The 14,343-nt window shown below is 38.1% G+C and overlaps 1 protein-coding gene across 7 annotated transcripts in view; it reads left to right on the top strand.

Moving 5' to 3' along the window:
• The window catches only part of TEX14 (testis expressed 14, intercellular bridge forming factor), a 427,022-nt gene that overhangs the window by 184,510 nt on the left and 228,169 nt on the right, over positions 1–14,343 (top strand). For all 7 annotated transcript variants that reach the window (XR_012688029.1, XM_075195065.1, XM_075195067.1 and 4 more), the window contains 3 exons: positions 2,953–3,076; positions 4,306–4,484; positions 12,634–12,785. Coding sequence is in view for 6 of the 7 variants with exons in the window: in XM_075195065.1 (XP_075051166.1) it covers positions 2,953–3,076; positions 4,306–4,484; positions 12,634–12,785 (455 nt within the window). In the remaining variant the exon portion in view is untranslated. The remainder of the gene's footprint in view (positions 1–2,952; positions 3,077–4,305; positions 4,485–12,633; positions 12,786–14,343) is intronic.

Here is a 14,343-nt window from a genome sequence, read left to right as displayed (position 1 = left end):
GGAAATTAGATTGGCTAAATTAGAAAATGAAAGGCACGTTGCAAAAGAAAGTAAGACAAACCCCAAAAAGTTTTTTAAGTATATAAATGGCAAAAGGATTAAAAAAGATAATATAGGACCCCTAAGAAGTGAGATGGGTGAATTGATAAATGATACGAAGGAAAAAGCAGAGGTATTAAACACGTTCTTTTCTTCAGTATTTACCAGAGAGGAACAAATGGCAGGAGTAATACATAAAAATGGAAATGAAACCATGCCATTAATTAATACTTGGTTGTCAGAGGAAGAAGTCCAAAGGCGACTGAAAAATATTAAGATAAATAAAGCTCCAGGTCCAGATGGCATACACCCAAGGGTCCTTATGGAGTAAAACTCGGAAATAGCTAGACCGCTATTCTTAATTTTCAGAGATTCAATCTCATCAGGCTCAGTACCAAAGGATTGGCGAATAGCAGATGTGGTGCCGTTGTTTAAAAAGGGGACGAGATCACAACCAGAGAATTATAGACCTGTAAGCCTGACATCAATAGTGGGGAAACTACTGGAAGGTATTTTAAGGGACAGTATTCAGGATTACTTGGTACGCAATAAAATTATTAGTGGGAATCAACATGGATTTGTGAGGGATAGGTCATGTCAAACTAATCTAATTAGTTTCTACGAGGAAGTTAGTGGGAACTTAGACCAGGGCAGACCAGTAGATGTGGTCTACTTAGATTTTGCAAAGGCCTTTGATACAGTACCACACAAGAGGTTGGTTTACAAAATAAGGGAACTGGGTCTAGGAATCAAAATTTGTACTTGGATCGAAAATTGGTTAGAGAATAGGGAACAGAGAGTTGTGATAAATGGAACATTTTCTAATTGGTCAAAAGTCTTAAGTGGAGTACCTCAAGGTTCTGTGCTGGGACCACTCCTTTTTAATATATTTATTAATGACCTTGGTGATGGTTTAGAGAGTAAAGTTTCTATTTTTGCAGATGACACTAAACTCTGTAAGGTAATAAAATCAGAGCAAGATGTAGCTTCTCTACAGAGGGACTTAAATAAACTGGAGGATTGGGCAGCTAAATGAAATATAAGGTTATACACAGATAAATGTAAGGTTATGCATTCAGGGATCAAAAACAAGAACGCAATCTATAAATTAAATGGAATTAATTTAGGAGAATCTATAATGGAAAAGGATTTGGGAGTGCTCGTAGACAGTAGACTTAGCAATAGTGCTCAATGTCAAGCAGCAGCTGCAAGGGCAAACAAAGTATTGGCATGCATAAAAAGGGGCATAGATGCAAGGGAAGACAGTGTAATTTTGCCACTGTATAAATCGTTGGTAAGACCTCATCTTGAATATGCAGTACAGTTCTGGGCACCACTCTATAAAAAAGATAATTTGGAACTAGAAAGGGTTCAGAGAAGGGCGACAAAATTGATAAAGGGTATGGAGTCATTAAGTTATGAGGAAAGGTTAGCCAGTTTAGGCATGTTTACTTTAGAAAAGAGGCGTCTAAGGGGAGATATGATTACTATGTACAAATACATTAGGGGTCAATACGGAGAGATTTCATGGGAACTTTTTACCCCAAGGACCATACACAGGACACGTGGTCATCCCCTAAGGTTAGAGGAGAGGAAATTTCACAACAAGCAAAGGAAGGGGTTCTTTACAGTAAGGGCAGTCAAGATATGGAATTCATTGCCAGGGAAGGTTGTGATGGCAGATTGAATAGATATGTTTAAGAAAGGGTTAGACAAATTTTTAGCGGAAAGGTGTAACCGGGGATACGACCGTTAATTTAAAATAAAGGATAGTAGTGGATATAGGGTAAAAATTGGATTGCAATATTGAGTCTGGGGGGATTTTCAAAATTGAAACAGATTGGCGGTTGCTTACTCTGGATTAATTTCAAATATAAGTGCAGGATCGCAGGAGATCCAAAATAGGTTGAACTTGATGGACTGGTGTCTTTTTTCAACCTCATCAACTATGTTACTATGTTATAAATCATCTAAGTGCATTAGTGCAAATGAGGTAGTATTAATACTGTATAATTCAATAGTTATACTAAATCTTGCTTATGTTTATTTCATATTTGGACATCACATGTTAGGAGAGAAGGCCAAACTTGAGGGTGTGCAGAGGCAGGCAACCACATTAATAAAGGGAATGCAATTGTTACATTAAAGAGAGGCTAGAAAAAACAGGTTTGTTGACTTAAGAAATAAGGCACCTTAAAGATGATCTAATTAGTATATGTAAATATATCCAAGGTCATCAGTTATTAAAAGAAAAACTGTTTTTCTTTCAGTATATAAATGGAATCCTGAAAACAAAAAGGAACTCAAGCACTCCATAGCGGATAATTATGCGCTCTTTTGACTAGTTGAGCATTGGTGAAATAATACCATACCCTCTTTTGGGAAATATGTAGAGACAATATACCTATCGTACCAGATGGTCTCCCGTCCTGTTACATACTTGCTTGACTTCCAAGATTGAACGTAGTTGGGCATAACCAATGACTGTAGTTTATGCACTACAAACATGCCGCCCGTATATGAGGCTACATGGACTACTTGGACCAATTGATGTATGTCTTGTGAAGGATCTTCACTAAATGTTTCCCTTGATATCCATTTCATAAGTAGATGAACTGCTAAAGACCTAGGATGCGTAATATATCCATTTCAGATGTAATTAACTAGCCAATTTATTACAGCCTAAAGTATATGTGCCCTCTTCAATCATACATTTCGCACAGAGGGGATTCCCACATTCTCAGCCTAAATACCCTTATTGGTGTGTAATAGGATCTATGAATTATATACAAATGTGTTACCATTGATTAATTAGCTGCCTCTTCTAAATCATAAATTGTCCTATTTCTGTTAATGCAGTTTATAAATGCATCACATTGTTTTTCATCACTATATTTTTCTTCTATTTCACAGTAACCTTCAGCATCCTCTTATTCTCCAACTGTTAGCTTTGTGTACCTCACCTTCCTTGGAGAGAACACGGCTCGTATTTGAAAGGGTTGCATTTGGTTCCTTATACAACATTTTACATGAAAGGGTAAATTGTTTTACTGTTCTCTTATTTTTAAACAAAAACTAAGTAGCGTTTTATCGGTCCGGTTTCAGAGTTGAGTCTGGGTGGCTGTAATCTAAGCGTAGACAGTATCCAAAGCAAATGCTCAGACCAGGCAGCGTTCTAAGAAAAAACAGTATCTAAAGCAAATAGTCAGTAGTCAAAGAATAGTCACAGTCCAGAAGCAGGGGCCAAAAAGAGTAAAATAAGTGAAATACTAAGTAAAATACTAAGTAAAATAAGCAGGGTTTTCAGAAACAGCATATATATTTGGCACAATTGCAATTAGCTTCCTGTACTTTAAAGTCAAGGGAGCGAATCAAGAGGCTTCTAGTGAGCCCTCCTCCTCTAAACTGATTTGTAGCAGTGGGACCAAGAGACCGCACTGCCAGTACAGCTGCTTGGAGGCAACCATTGCAACCAAACAGCCGAGACCAGAAATGCTCCTAAAATCCACATACTGTGTACATACATTAATCATAACAGTAATACATTGTATGTATCTAATTATCTTAAAAAAAAAGTTGACTTATAAGTTTGTCAATATAATGATTCTACTCATTTAACATTAATGGGTTATAGCTATTCAATTGTGTTTCCCGTCTATTAGTACACAGCTCTATAGCAATGTAATTTGTCAAGCTTTGTTTTGAAACTCGTCTGGGGTATTAGTTAAATTTATTTCAGAGGCTTGCCCAGGTAGAGTACTGGTAAAGTTATCTACTGCTGGGTAGCTGGTACTGTGACATTGCTAACTGATCTGCAAATACAGTGAGTTAATGCCTCTGATCTCATCACCATAAATCTTGGTTATTGCCACAATGAAACTATTATAGAATAAATATTTGTTTGGGGAAGGGATGAAATGAAATGAAAAATATTTCATTAACTTCTGTTATTTTATTTAAATTCGCTTTAGAATTTAGGATCTATGTTTGTACATAGATATACTAAAGTTAATTAATTTTAAATATTTCTCTTTGCAGGTATAAATAATACCCTATTGAGTTTGTAGCAAACCCTGTAATTGTGCTTAAAATGCTGGCTTACGTAGTCTGGTAAAATGGTGGGAAATACACAAGTACAAACCCTATACATTTCCCTTTACAGGCTAATGTATTTAGTACTATGTTTATGCTGACAAATGTTATTTGGATTATGCATGCTAGCAGCTTTTCCGTACTGTAAATGACAATGTTTTATGAAATTTTCAGCGTTCAGAAATCCCAATATTGCACATGGAAACAATAATCCACTTACTGCTTCAGATGATTGATGCACTCATATTCCTTCACTGGCGCGGCTTTATCCATCGCTCTTTTTCTTCACATGCCATACAGATTGTATCTGCAGGCAAAGCTAAGCTAAGTAATTTTGAATACATGATAGAAAGGTAAAACTTTATTTCTACTGCTTCTCAAATCTGTTCTGTACAATGTTGCAGGTGTTTTCTTTTAAATGTCTAGTTATTTACTGTTCTTTGATTTTGAATACTTACTCTTTGTGCCTTTGATTATAGGTCAGAAGTGATTGTTTATGATTACAATTATGGTTATGTATAAGCATTACATTTTCATATGTGCTTTATTAGAAGCAGCTTTATATTTGTCCATGTCAATGTAATTTCATATTGTTTGAAAGAATGTATTCAAGACTGAATTTGCCTTATTGAAAACTATAGACTTTCGGTGGGCAACAGAGCCTTTATCTGCAACCTTGCTGGCTGCTGGCTACTCTGGATTTTGTCAGAATGGGGGCAGCTGACTTCTGCATCACGTGACCTCCTCTGCACAGTGCAGACATACCCAGAGGAGGAGAAAGTTCACTCTGCTCTCTCTCCTTCCTCACATACAGCCATCCACCTCTTTCATGTTGCCCTCACTGCTATAGGCACATAGGGCCGCATTTATAAATGGCCATACATCAATTTTTGTACTGTAAATTAGGGATGAGCGCACTCGGATTTATGAAATCCGAGCCCACCCGAACGTTGCCGATCCGAGTCGGATCCGAGACAGATCCGGGTATTGGCGCCAAATTCAAATCTGAAACTGAGACTCTGACTCATAATCCCGTTGTTGGATCTCGCGATACTCGGATCCTATAAATTCCCCGCTAGTCGCCGCCATCTTCACTCGGGCATTGATCAGGGTAGAGGGAGGGTGTGTTAGGTGGTCCTCTGTCCTGGTAGATCTCGTGCTGTGCTGTTTAATTCTGTGCTGTGCTGTTTAGTTCTGTGCTGTGCTGTGCTGTGCTGTGTTCTGCAGTATCAGTCCAGTGGTGCTGTGTGCTGTGCTCTGTCCTTCTGAGGTCAGTGGTGCGGCTGGGTCCTGTGCTGTGTCCTGTTCAGTCCAGTGGTGCTGTGTCCTGTGCTCTGTGCTTCTAAGGGCATAGTTATTTCCCCAATATTCCCCTGTGTTTAAAAAAATAAAAAAAAGTTATTTAAAAAAATACCAAAAACTAATTTAATTTTTTTTAATTACCACAAAATTTGCACAACCAATCCTGCAGTATAAGCCCATTGGTACTGCAATATTACCAAGTTCACACATTCAGCAGTAAAAGTCCAGTGGTACTGCAATATTACAAAGTTCACACATTCTGCAGTATCAGCCCATTGGTGCTGTGTCCTGTGCTCTGTCCTGCTGAGTTCCGTAGTGCTGCTGGGTCCTGTGCCGTGTCCTGTTCAGTCCAGTGGTGCTGTGTCCTGTGCTCTGTGCTTCTAAGGGCATAGTTATTTCCCCATTATTCCCAAGTTTTTAAAAAATAAAAAAAAAGTAAAAAAAAATAAAAAATTAAAAATTAAAAAAAATATATATAATTATAACCAAATTTGCAAAACCAATCCAGCAGTATAAGTCCATTGGTACTGCAATATTACAAAGTTCACACATTCTGCAGTATCAGTCCATTGGTGCTGTGTCCTGTGCTCTGTCCTGCTGAGTTCCGTAGTGCTGCTGGGTCCTGTGCCGTGTCCTGTTCAGTCCAGTGGTGCTGTGTCCTGTGCTCTGTGCTTCTAAGGGCATAGTTATTTCCCCATTATTCCCAAGTTTTTAAAAAATAAAAAAAAAGTAAAAAAAAATAAAAAATAAAAAATTAAAAAAAATATATATAATTATAACCAAATTTGCAAAACCAATCCAGCAGTATAAGTCCATTGGTACTGCAATATTACCAAGTTCACACATTCTGCAGTATCTTGTGCTACATATAATGGAGACCAAAATTTGGAGGATAAAGTAGGGAAAGATCAAGACCCACTTCCTCCTAATGCTGAAGCTGCTGCCACTAGTCATGACATAGACGATGAAATGCCATCAACGTCGTCTGGCAAGCACGATGCCCAATCTCCTAGTACAGGGCATGTAAAATCCAAAAAGCCCAAGTTCTCAAAAAACAGCAAAAAAAGAAACTTAAAATCATCTGAGGAGAAACGTAAAGTTGGCAATATGCCAATTACGACACGTAGTGGCAAGGAACGGCTTAGGCCCTGGCCCGTGTTCATGACTAGTGGTCCAGCTTCACCCAAGGATCTAAGCCCTCCTCCCCCCCCCACAAAAAATTTAAGAGAGTTATGCTGTCAGCAACAACAACAAAACAGCAAAGAACTCTGCCTTCTAAACAGATGACATCACAAATCCCCAAGGCGAGTCCAAGGGTGTTGTTGGTTGTGAACCCTGACCTTCCCATCACTGTACGGGAAGAGGTGACTCCATCCAGCATTTGCAGCACGCCCTCTGCATATGCTGGAAGGATCACCCACAGTCCAGTTACAGATTTGGCTAATGAAGGTGTGAATGTTGTACACTGGGAGGAGGATATTGATGTAGCTGGCGCTGAGTAGGATGTTGATGATTATGATGCAGACAGATACCAAATTGCATTTCTCAATTTCTATTTATATTCTAGATTATATAACGGCTGAAAAGTTTTCTGTTTTACTCCTAGTGGAGAGGGGATCTGATGCAGACAGACTGCCTTTGTCCATTTCTTTGTATATTTGAATTGCTAGTTCTACAGTCTATGCAGGCTGCTTTATTTATATTCAACTACAAGTGTAGGGCGGGGGGGGGGGGGGGGGCATAGATAGCCACCAAAGTAACGTGGTCCATTTAATTTCACTTTCTAGCTCCACAGTCTGTGCAGCCTGCTTTTTTTATCTTCAAAGTATTTATATTTACAAGCCTTGCAATCTAAATTAACTAGAGGTAGTGACGTGGTAGAACTCCAAAAGGCAGTTTGGAAGCCCCTGTACAAACTGGCTCTATTTTTTAACTGAGTTGTCCCCCCTCCAGTGTGTACTCGGAAAGAGTTTTTAGTGCAGCGGGGAACCTGGTCAGTGAGCGGCGAAGGAGGTTGCTTCCTCACAACGTTGAAAAAATGATGTTTATAAAAATGAATAATCAATTCCTCAATGAAGTACAGCACTGCCCTCCAGACAGTACAGAGGGACTAAGGTTGTGGAGTCCAGCGGGGACGAATTGATAATGTGTGAGGAGGAGGAAGTACACACTGTAGGGGGAGAGGAATCAGAGGTTGAGGATGAGGACGACATCTTTCCTCAGTAGAGCCTGTTTAGTTTGTACAGGGAGAGATGAATTGTTTTATTGGTGTGGGGGCCCAAACAAACCAATCATTTCAGCCACAGTTGTTTGGTAGGCCCTGTCGCTGAAATGATTGGTTTGTTAAAGTGTGCATGTCCTATTTCAACAACATAAGGGTGGGTGGGAGGGCCCAAGGACAATTCCATCTTCCAACTTTTTTTTTGGCATTATGTGACCATTCAACAGTCGTTTGCCATGTTCAAAAAGTAAAAGAAAATGCCAACAAATTCAATAAATTAAATCAAAAGTTAAATGCCCTGTCATTATTTAAAACAAGAGGTTTTGACGTGCTAGAATTAGTGTAGTGTTAAGATGTTATAAACACTACACTTGGAAATTGGAGGAGGTAATGTGGCCCCGGTATCAAATTGGGTACCGGGGCCACCCCACTACGCAGTCCAGATACTTGTTTGGTGGAATTCAGACCAGTTGAGGGTGTATTTATTTTATTGTGGCCCCGGTATCAAAATGGGTACCGGGGCCACCCCACTACGCAGTCCAGATACTTGTTTGGTGGAATTCAGACCAGTTGAGGGTTTTATTATTATATTGTGGGGACCACTCTATCTATACCACACTACAACTCTATACCACTCTATTTAATACTTTAATTCTATTTAATACTTTAATTCTATTTAATACTTTAATTCTATTACTAATTACCATAAAGAGGAACTGCCGCTTCTATTTAATACTTTAATTCTATTAGTAGTTACCATAAAGAGGAACAAAATAAACCAATTTTACCAAAAGTATAATATGACTTAGACTTACAAACACTACACTTGAAAGATGGTGCCTTTAAATGAAAAAGTCAGTCTTCATTTCACGACTATGTGCAACAGGGACAGTTTTTTGGTTTACAAAGTCAACCAATAACACTTCGACCCTGTCTGTCTTTAACATACTTGATGGGATCTCAATGACGAATTGTCTGTACCATGTTTGGAGGAGGTATTGTGGCCCCGGTATCAAATTGGGTACCGGGGCCACCCCACTACGCAGTCCAGATACTTGTTTGGTGGAATTCAGACCAGTTGAGGGTGTATTTATTTTTTTGTGGCCCCGGCACTAAATTTACTACCGGGGCCACTCCTCTGTGCAGTCCATATTTAGGTGTATCAGATATTAAACAACGGTGACAGTTGATGCCCAATTTTTTAATTATATTGTGGCCTCGGTACCAAATTGTGTACCGGGGCCACCACACTACGCAGTCAAGATAGATAGATGCGTATCATAGATAAAGTACATTCAGTGGTGTGGGGCAAATTGAAAAATATTCAAAATGCACTGACATTATCAAAAACAAGAGGTTGTCACACGCTAAAACTCCAACATGTATATGATGGAGAGGATGGAGGAGCAGCCGTATGTGTAGTGTAATGCAGACCTGTTGAAGGTTTTTTATATATTTTATTGTGGTGCCCAGTGCCCACTCCTCTACGCAGTCCAGGTACATTTATTGGTGCGAATCATAAAAGTTCAGGGTTTTTAATATATATTGTGGTGACCCACTCCTCTACGCAGTCCAGGTACATTTATTGGTGCGATTCATAAAAGTTCAGGGTTTTTAATATATTGTGGTGACCCACTCCTCTACGCAGTCCAGGTACATTTATTGGTGCGATTCATAAAAGTTCAGGGTTTTTAATATATATTGTGGTGACCCACTCCTCTACGCAGTCCAGGTACATTTATTGGTGCGAATCATACAAGTTGATGGTTTTCTTATTATATATATTGTGGTGACCCACTCCTCTACGCAGTCCAGATACATTTATTGGTGCGAATCATAAAAGTTCAGGGTTTTTAATATATATTGTGGTGACCCACTCCTCTACGCAGTCCAGGTACATTTATTGGTGCGAATCATAAAAGTTCAGGGTTTTTAATATATATTGTGGTAACCCACTCCTCTACGCAGTCCAGGTACATTTATTGGTGCGAATCATAAAAGTTCAGGGTTTTTAATATATATTGTGGTGACCCACTCCTCTACGCAGTCCAGAAAGATACCTCGTTGCAACCTTTTGGACTAATAACTATATTGTGAGGTGTTCAGAATACACTGTAAATTAGTGGAAATGCTTGTTATTGAATGTTATTGAGGTTAATAATAGCGTAGGAGTGAAAATAAGCCCAAAAACTTGATTTTTAAACTTTTTATGTTTTTTTCAAAAAAAATCCGAATCCAAAACCTTAAATCCGAACCGAGACCTTTCGTCAAGTGTTTTGCGAGACAAATCTGAACCCCAAAAATAACGAAAATCCGGATCCAAAACACGAGACCTCAAAAGTCGCCGGTGCACATCCCTACTGTAAATACATGCATTTATGTACTGAGCATGCTTACCATAATGTATCCTTATCTAGTCTGAAGCCCATACGCCTGGAGAGGCAGATTAAAGCCGGGCAAGTGTAAATTGAGTACAATAAGAGCTTTTTTTCATAAGTGTAACATGGCCCCTAGAGGTGCAACTTAATGAGACTTAGACAAATCCTAAGATATGCTTCTTAGGAAGCATATTTTTTATTTTTTTTGGAGGCCTGCTGTAGAGATATGTAATGATGATGATGATACCAACAGCACTATACTACTTGTAAATTGACTCTTCCAGCTGATAGTACTTAATTAATTATCGCCGCTATTATATTATGTCAAGTCGCAGATGTCTATTTGGATAACGTATTTGTCATAACTATTTGGATTACAATAGGAAAGAAGTTTTCCATTGGATCTAAAAAGTGGTAAACAACAGATGTAAGGGTGTTTGTAGTTCATTACATTTTATATGGAAAATGTGACTTTCACATTTATTAAAAACATTGTATAGACACTGTTCCTTCTTGTGTATATGACACTTCATTACATTGTTATATTGTGTATAAATAGGGAAATGCAACGTTTGCATTTTCTACTAACACTGTCAAGCTGCATCTACATTATTGGGCTAAAGTATATGTATTTGTACGCCTGCCGCAGGAATTCTTTTGTGTTTTGAGTTGGACATATTTTGAGATATGTGTGACAGAATTTGCACCCTTTTTGTTCTGAGAGAGAAAAAAGTCTAACTGTAAAAGAGGCCCATAATTCCCATTCTATACACAAGCCATACCTCTATACCAGGTGTAGGCAACCTGCGGCTCTCCAGGTGTTGTGAAACTACAAATCCCAGCATGCCTTGCCATCTATCTGCTGGTTAGCTACTAGCAAAGCATGCTGGGACTTGTATTTTCACAACACCTGGAGAGCCGCAGGTTACCTACCCCTGCTCTATACCATTCCATAGTCCTGGTTGTCCTGTTACTGAGCATAATGTATGACACTAGCTATACATTTCACCTATTTGCACAGATCAGCTTAGACCACGTCACTTATTTTACTCAGCCCCAGAGCTCCTTTTTTCTTTGATGTGGAAAATAAAAAACTTTGCATAAATGCTTTGAAGAGAAAAACACCAGCTTCACTGCACCTTCAAGTTTTCCCCCATTAGACACAGGTTTGCTGCTATTTTCAGGTCTGACTATAAATTTGTGTTGCTTAATGTCTCTAATCAGTTAAGTTAAGCAAGATTTAATTTTGCATTATTTAATTGAGGGTTATTAATGTACAGTATCAAGGATGTTCCTTGCTTTGCAGATGGGTTAAATTTTGTAACAGCTTTGAGCTAGCAGTCGTTAGATCTTGTCTTTTACTTTTAATGGGTCCCATTTTGAGGCTTTATTTTGGACCTTGGTGGAGAATGGCATTTCTAGCCACACTTCTAGTCACACTTTCCTACTCTCCCGGAATGTCCAGGAGGCTCCTAAGGAGCTAACACTCTCCCGGATTCTGTTCTGTGGGGCATAATAGTGCAATTGGTGGCCCTGGCACTTTGGTGATGTGATGTCATCACCACTTCCCCTCACACACTTGCCAAATGACCTCCTCTGAGATCTCTTGGAGGGGAAGTTTATTTTTGTATGGGCAGTACACACCATTCAATTCAAAATGCACAATTATTTATTAATATTGCATTTATAGCTTAAAACCACAAAAAATACTTAGATAAATGTGTCATTTCAAGACTGATAACCAATAAAATCGCCTCATTTGACAGGACCACTGAACGTCTCTGTTTTCGGCTACAGTCAAGTAGACCTTACCACATCTTATCTGGAATAAACAAGTATACCACAACTTCACTTTATTCCATCATGGGGAACACATTTCATTAGATAAGTTGCAAGATAAAATACCATAGAACATATTTCTTCATATACCTTGAGCAATAATGGAATAAGTGAAAAGCAACTTAATTTGTCAATGTTTACTGTGTTATGATTAATTCTTATGCATCCTAACACTGTGAAATACCGGTAACCTGTTTATACAACTTCCATATTGTATGCATTGATCATCCATATTTTGCTTATGAATAATGTAAGCTATAAATGAGGCTAAACCAAGCAGTATTTCAGGAGAAAATTTGAAAAGTTTATTGTAATGAAATAATGCATTGTTAAGAAGTATGCATTTGTGACAGTGAAACTTTGTACAATGCGCCACTCAGAAGAGAGTAGATCTGTAAATTGATCTGCCTGGAAGCACTTTAAAATGAGGCCAGCATTGTGCAATTATATACTTATAATCTCTGGCAAATAACTCTTTAATAGATGAGTGGTAATGGAATGTAGTTCTAAATAAATATATTTGCATAATGATAAAGACAAATATTGTGATATCTACCACTGTGGCATGTCAGTTATCTTTAGTATATGTTGCAAACTGCTATCAGGTTTTAGTATTGCCATCTAATTAAACCAAACTCACCTGACTTATGGGGAAATTAAATTAACTAGTATTAATTAATTGATTTTGCCATGTCTAGTTTTCAGAAAGGAACCTCTGAAGTATTATTTCAGTAAATTTGTACATTTGTGTATGTCTTCTAGGAAAGAAGACAGGGAATTCAACAATGTAATTCAATTCCCTATACCAAAACAGCTGTATTGTTGGTCGTCTCCTGAAATTGTTCTAGGGAAAATTATTTCTGTAAAGTCTGATCTTTACAGCTTATGTGTAGTCATGCAGGAAAGTTTAACAGGTAAGTTGTATCACTGTTTGTTTCCCACTTAATCTGCTAAAAAAAACAACATTGTAGTGTATGTATGACATTACAACATATTACCAATTATTTATAATGATCCTATCAGTCATGCATTGTTAAGAACAGGGGGCCTGATTCATTAAGGATCTTAGCTTGAGAAACTTCTTATTTCAGTCTCCTGGACAAAACCATGTTACAATGCAAGGGGTGCAAATTAGTATTCTGTTTTGCACATAAGTTAAATACTGACTGTTTTTTCATGGTTTTGTCCAGGAGACTGAAATAAGAAGTTTCTCATGTTAAGATCCTTAATGAATCAGGCCCCGGGTTATTAATGATAAAAAGCATTATTATACAAATTTGAACTGGCTATAGAATTGTCTGATCAAATAAATTCATAATTATTTTTTTTTAATGCCGATAGCATGATATGAAGATAATGTTTCTTTGTGCCATTCTGCATGTCTGGATGTCTGTGATAAATAATACCTCATTGTTTGAAGATATTGTAATAAGGCTGAAAAATTATTTTAGTTGAATATAAATGTTTGTTTCTGTCTTCAGTCTTATGCCTTATTTCATAACAGATCATCAGTTTGCAAGACATATTGTCAGGAAGAATACTGCCAGCAGCTCAAGGCTTCTCATTACTTTATATAGTATATATCAGCATTGTAGTAACCATCATTCACTAGGGTTGGATATGATATGTCGACAGTAGTACTGTTGACAGCAAAATGGTGACAGTGTAAATGTTGACATATTCATTTTGTTGACATGTTTAAAATGGTGACATTGTGACTGTCGACAGTAGTAATGTTGACTGTGACATTCAAAGGGCAATGCTAGTGACAGTCGGCGGGTACTGCACAAAATATTAATGTGTATATAAAAAAAAAGACATCATCATTAAGTCAACCTTCCCTAGGGAGATGGGGTCTGCCAAAAATAAAGAGGGACCCCCACCTTAGGGTAAGCCAGTCCTGTGCTGAAAGCATTGGGGCTCTTCCCACACCCCTGGTGGTGAGTGTGGGGTAATAAAATATATTTGTATAATAAACAAACCATTTTGTGTTGGTGCACTACATGTACCAGCAAACACAGGCTGCTATTAATAGTTTGGGCATCCATTGTGTTTTGGTTTACTACAACCATCAGCATACCCATTACTGCCAGGGCATGCTGGCACTTGGGGAACCATTAGTGCCAGCATGCCCTGGCTCCCGGGGCCTTCTGTGTCTTGTAGTGCACCAAGACAAAATGTAAATAAACCACACACCTCATTGCCAAACTAAATTTATTGGGGGAATAAAAAACAGTAATACCCCCAACATCCAGGTTCTTTAACTGTAATTACCGTTACCCATGCTTTTCCCAAATAAAACCTAGTAAAATCAATTGCGGGGTCCATGATTGTCAAAAACAAACCTAGTAAAATTAATCTCATGGTCCGAGTTTAGAAAATAAAACCTAGTAAAATCAATCCCAGTGTCTATGATTGTCAAAAACAAATCTAGTTAATTTAATCCCAGGGTCTGAGCTTGGGGGAAAAAAA

The sequence above is a fragment of the Mixophyes fleayi genome, chromosome 2, assembly GCF_038048845.1.
Source record: "Mixophyes fleayi isolate aMixFle1 chromosome 2, aMixFle1.hap1, whole genome shotgun sequence".
Classification (NCBI taxonomy): Eukaryota; Metazoa; Chordata; class Amphibia; order Anura; family Limnodynastidae; genus Mixophyes; species Mixophyes fleayi.
The sequence above is the reverse complement of the archived record's forward strand: the minus strand, read 5'-3'. Positions and strand labels throughout refer to the sequence as shown.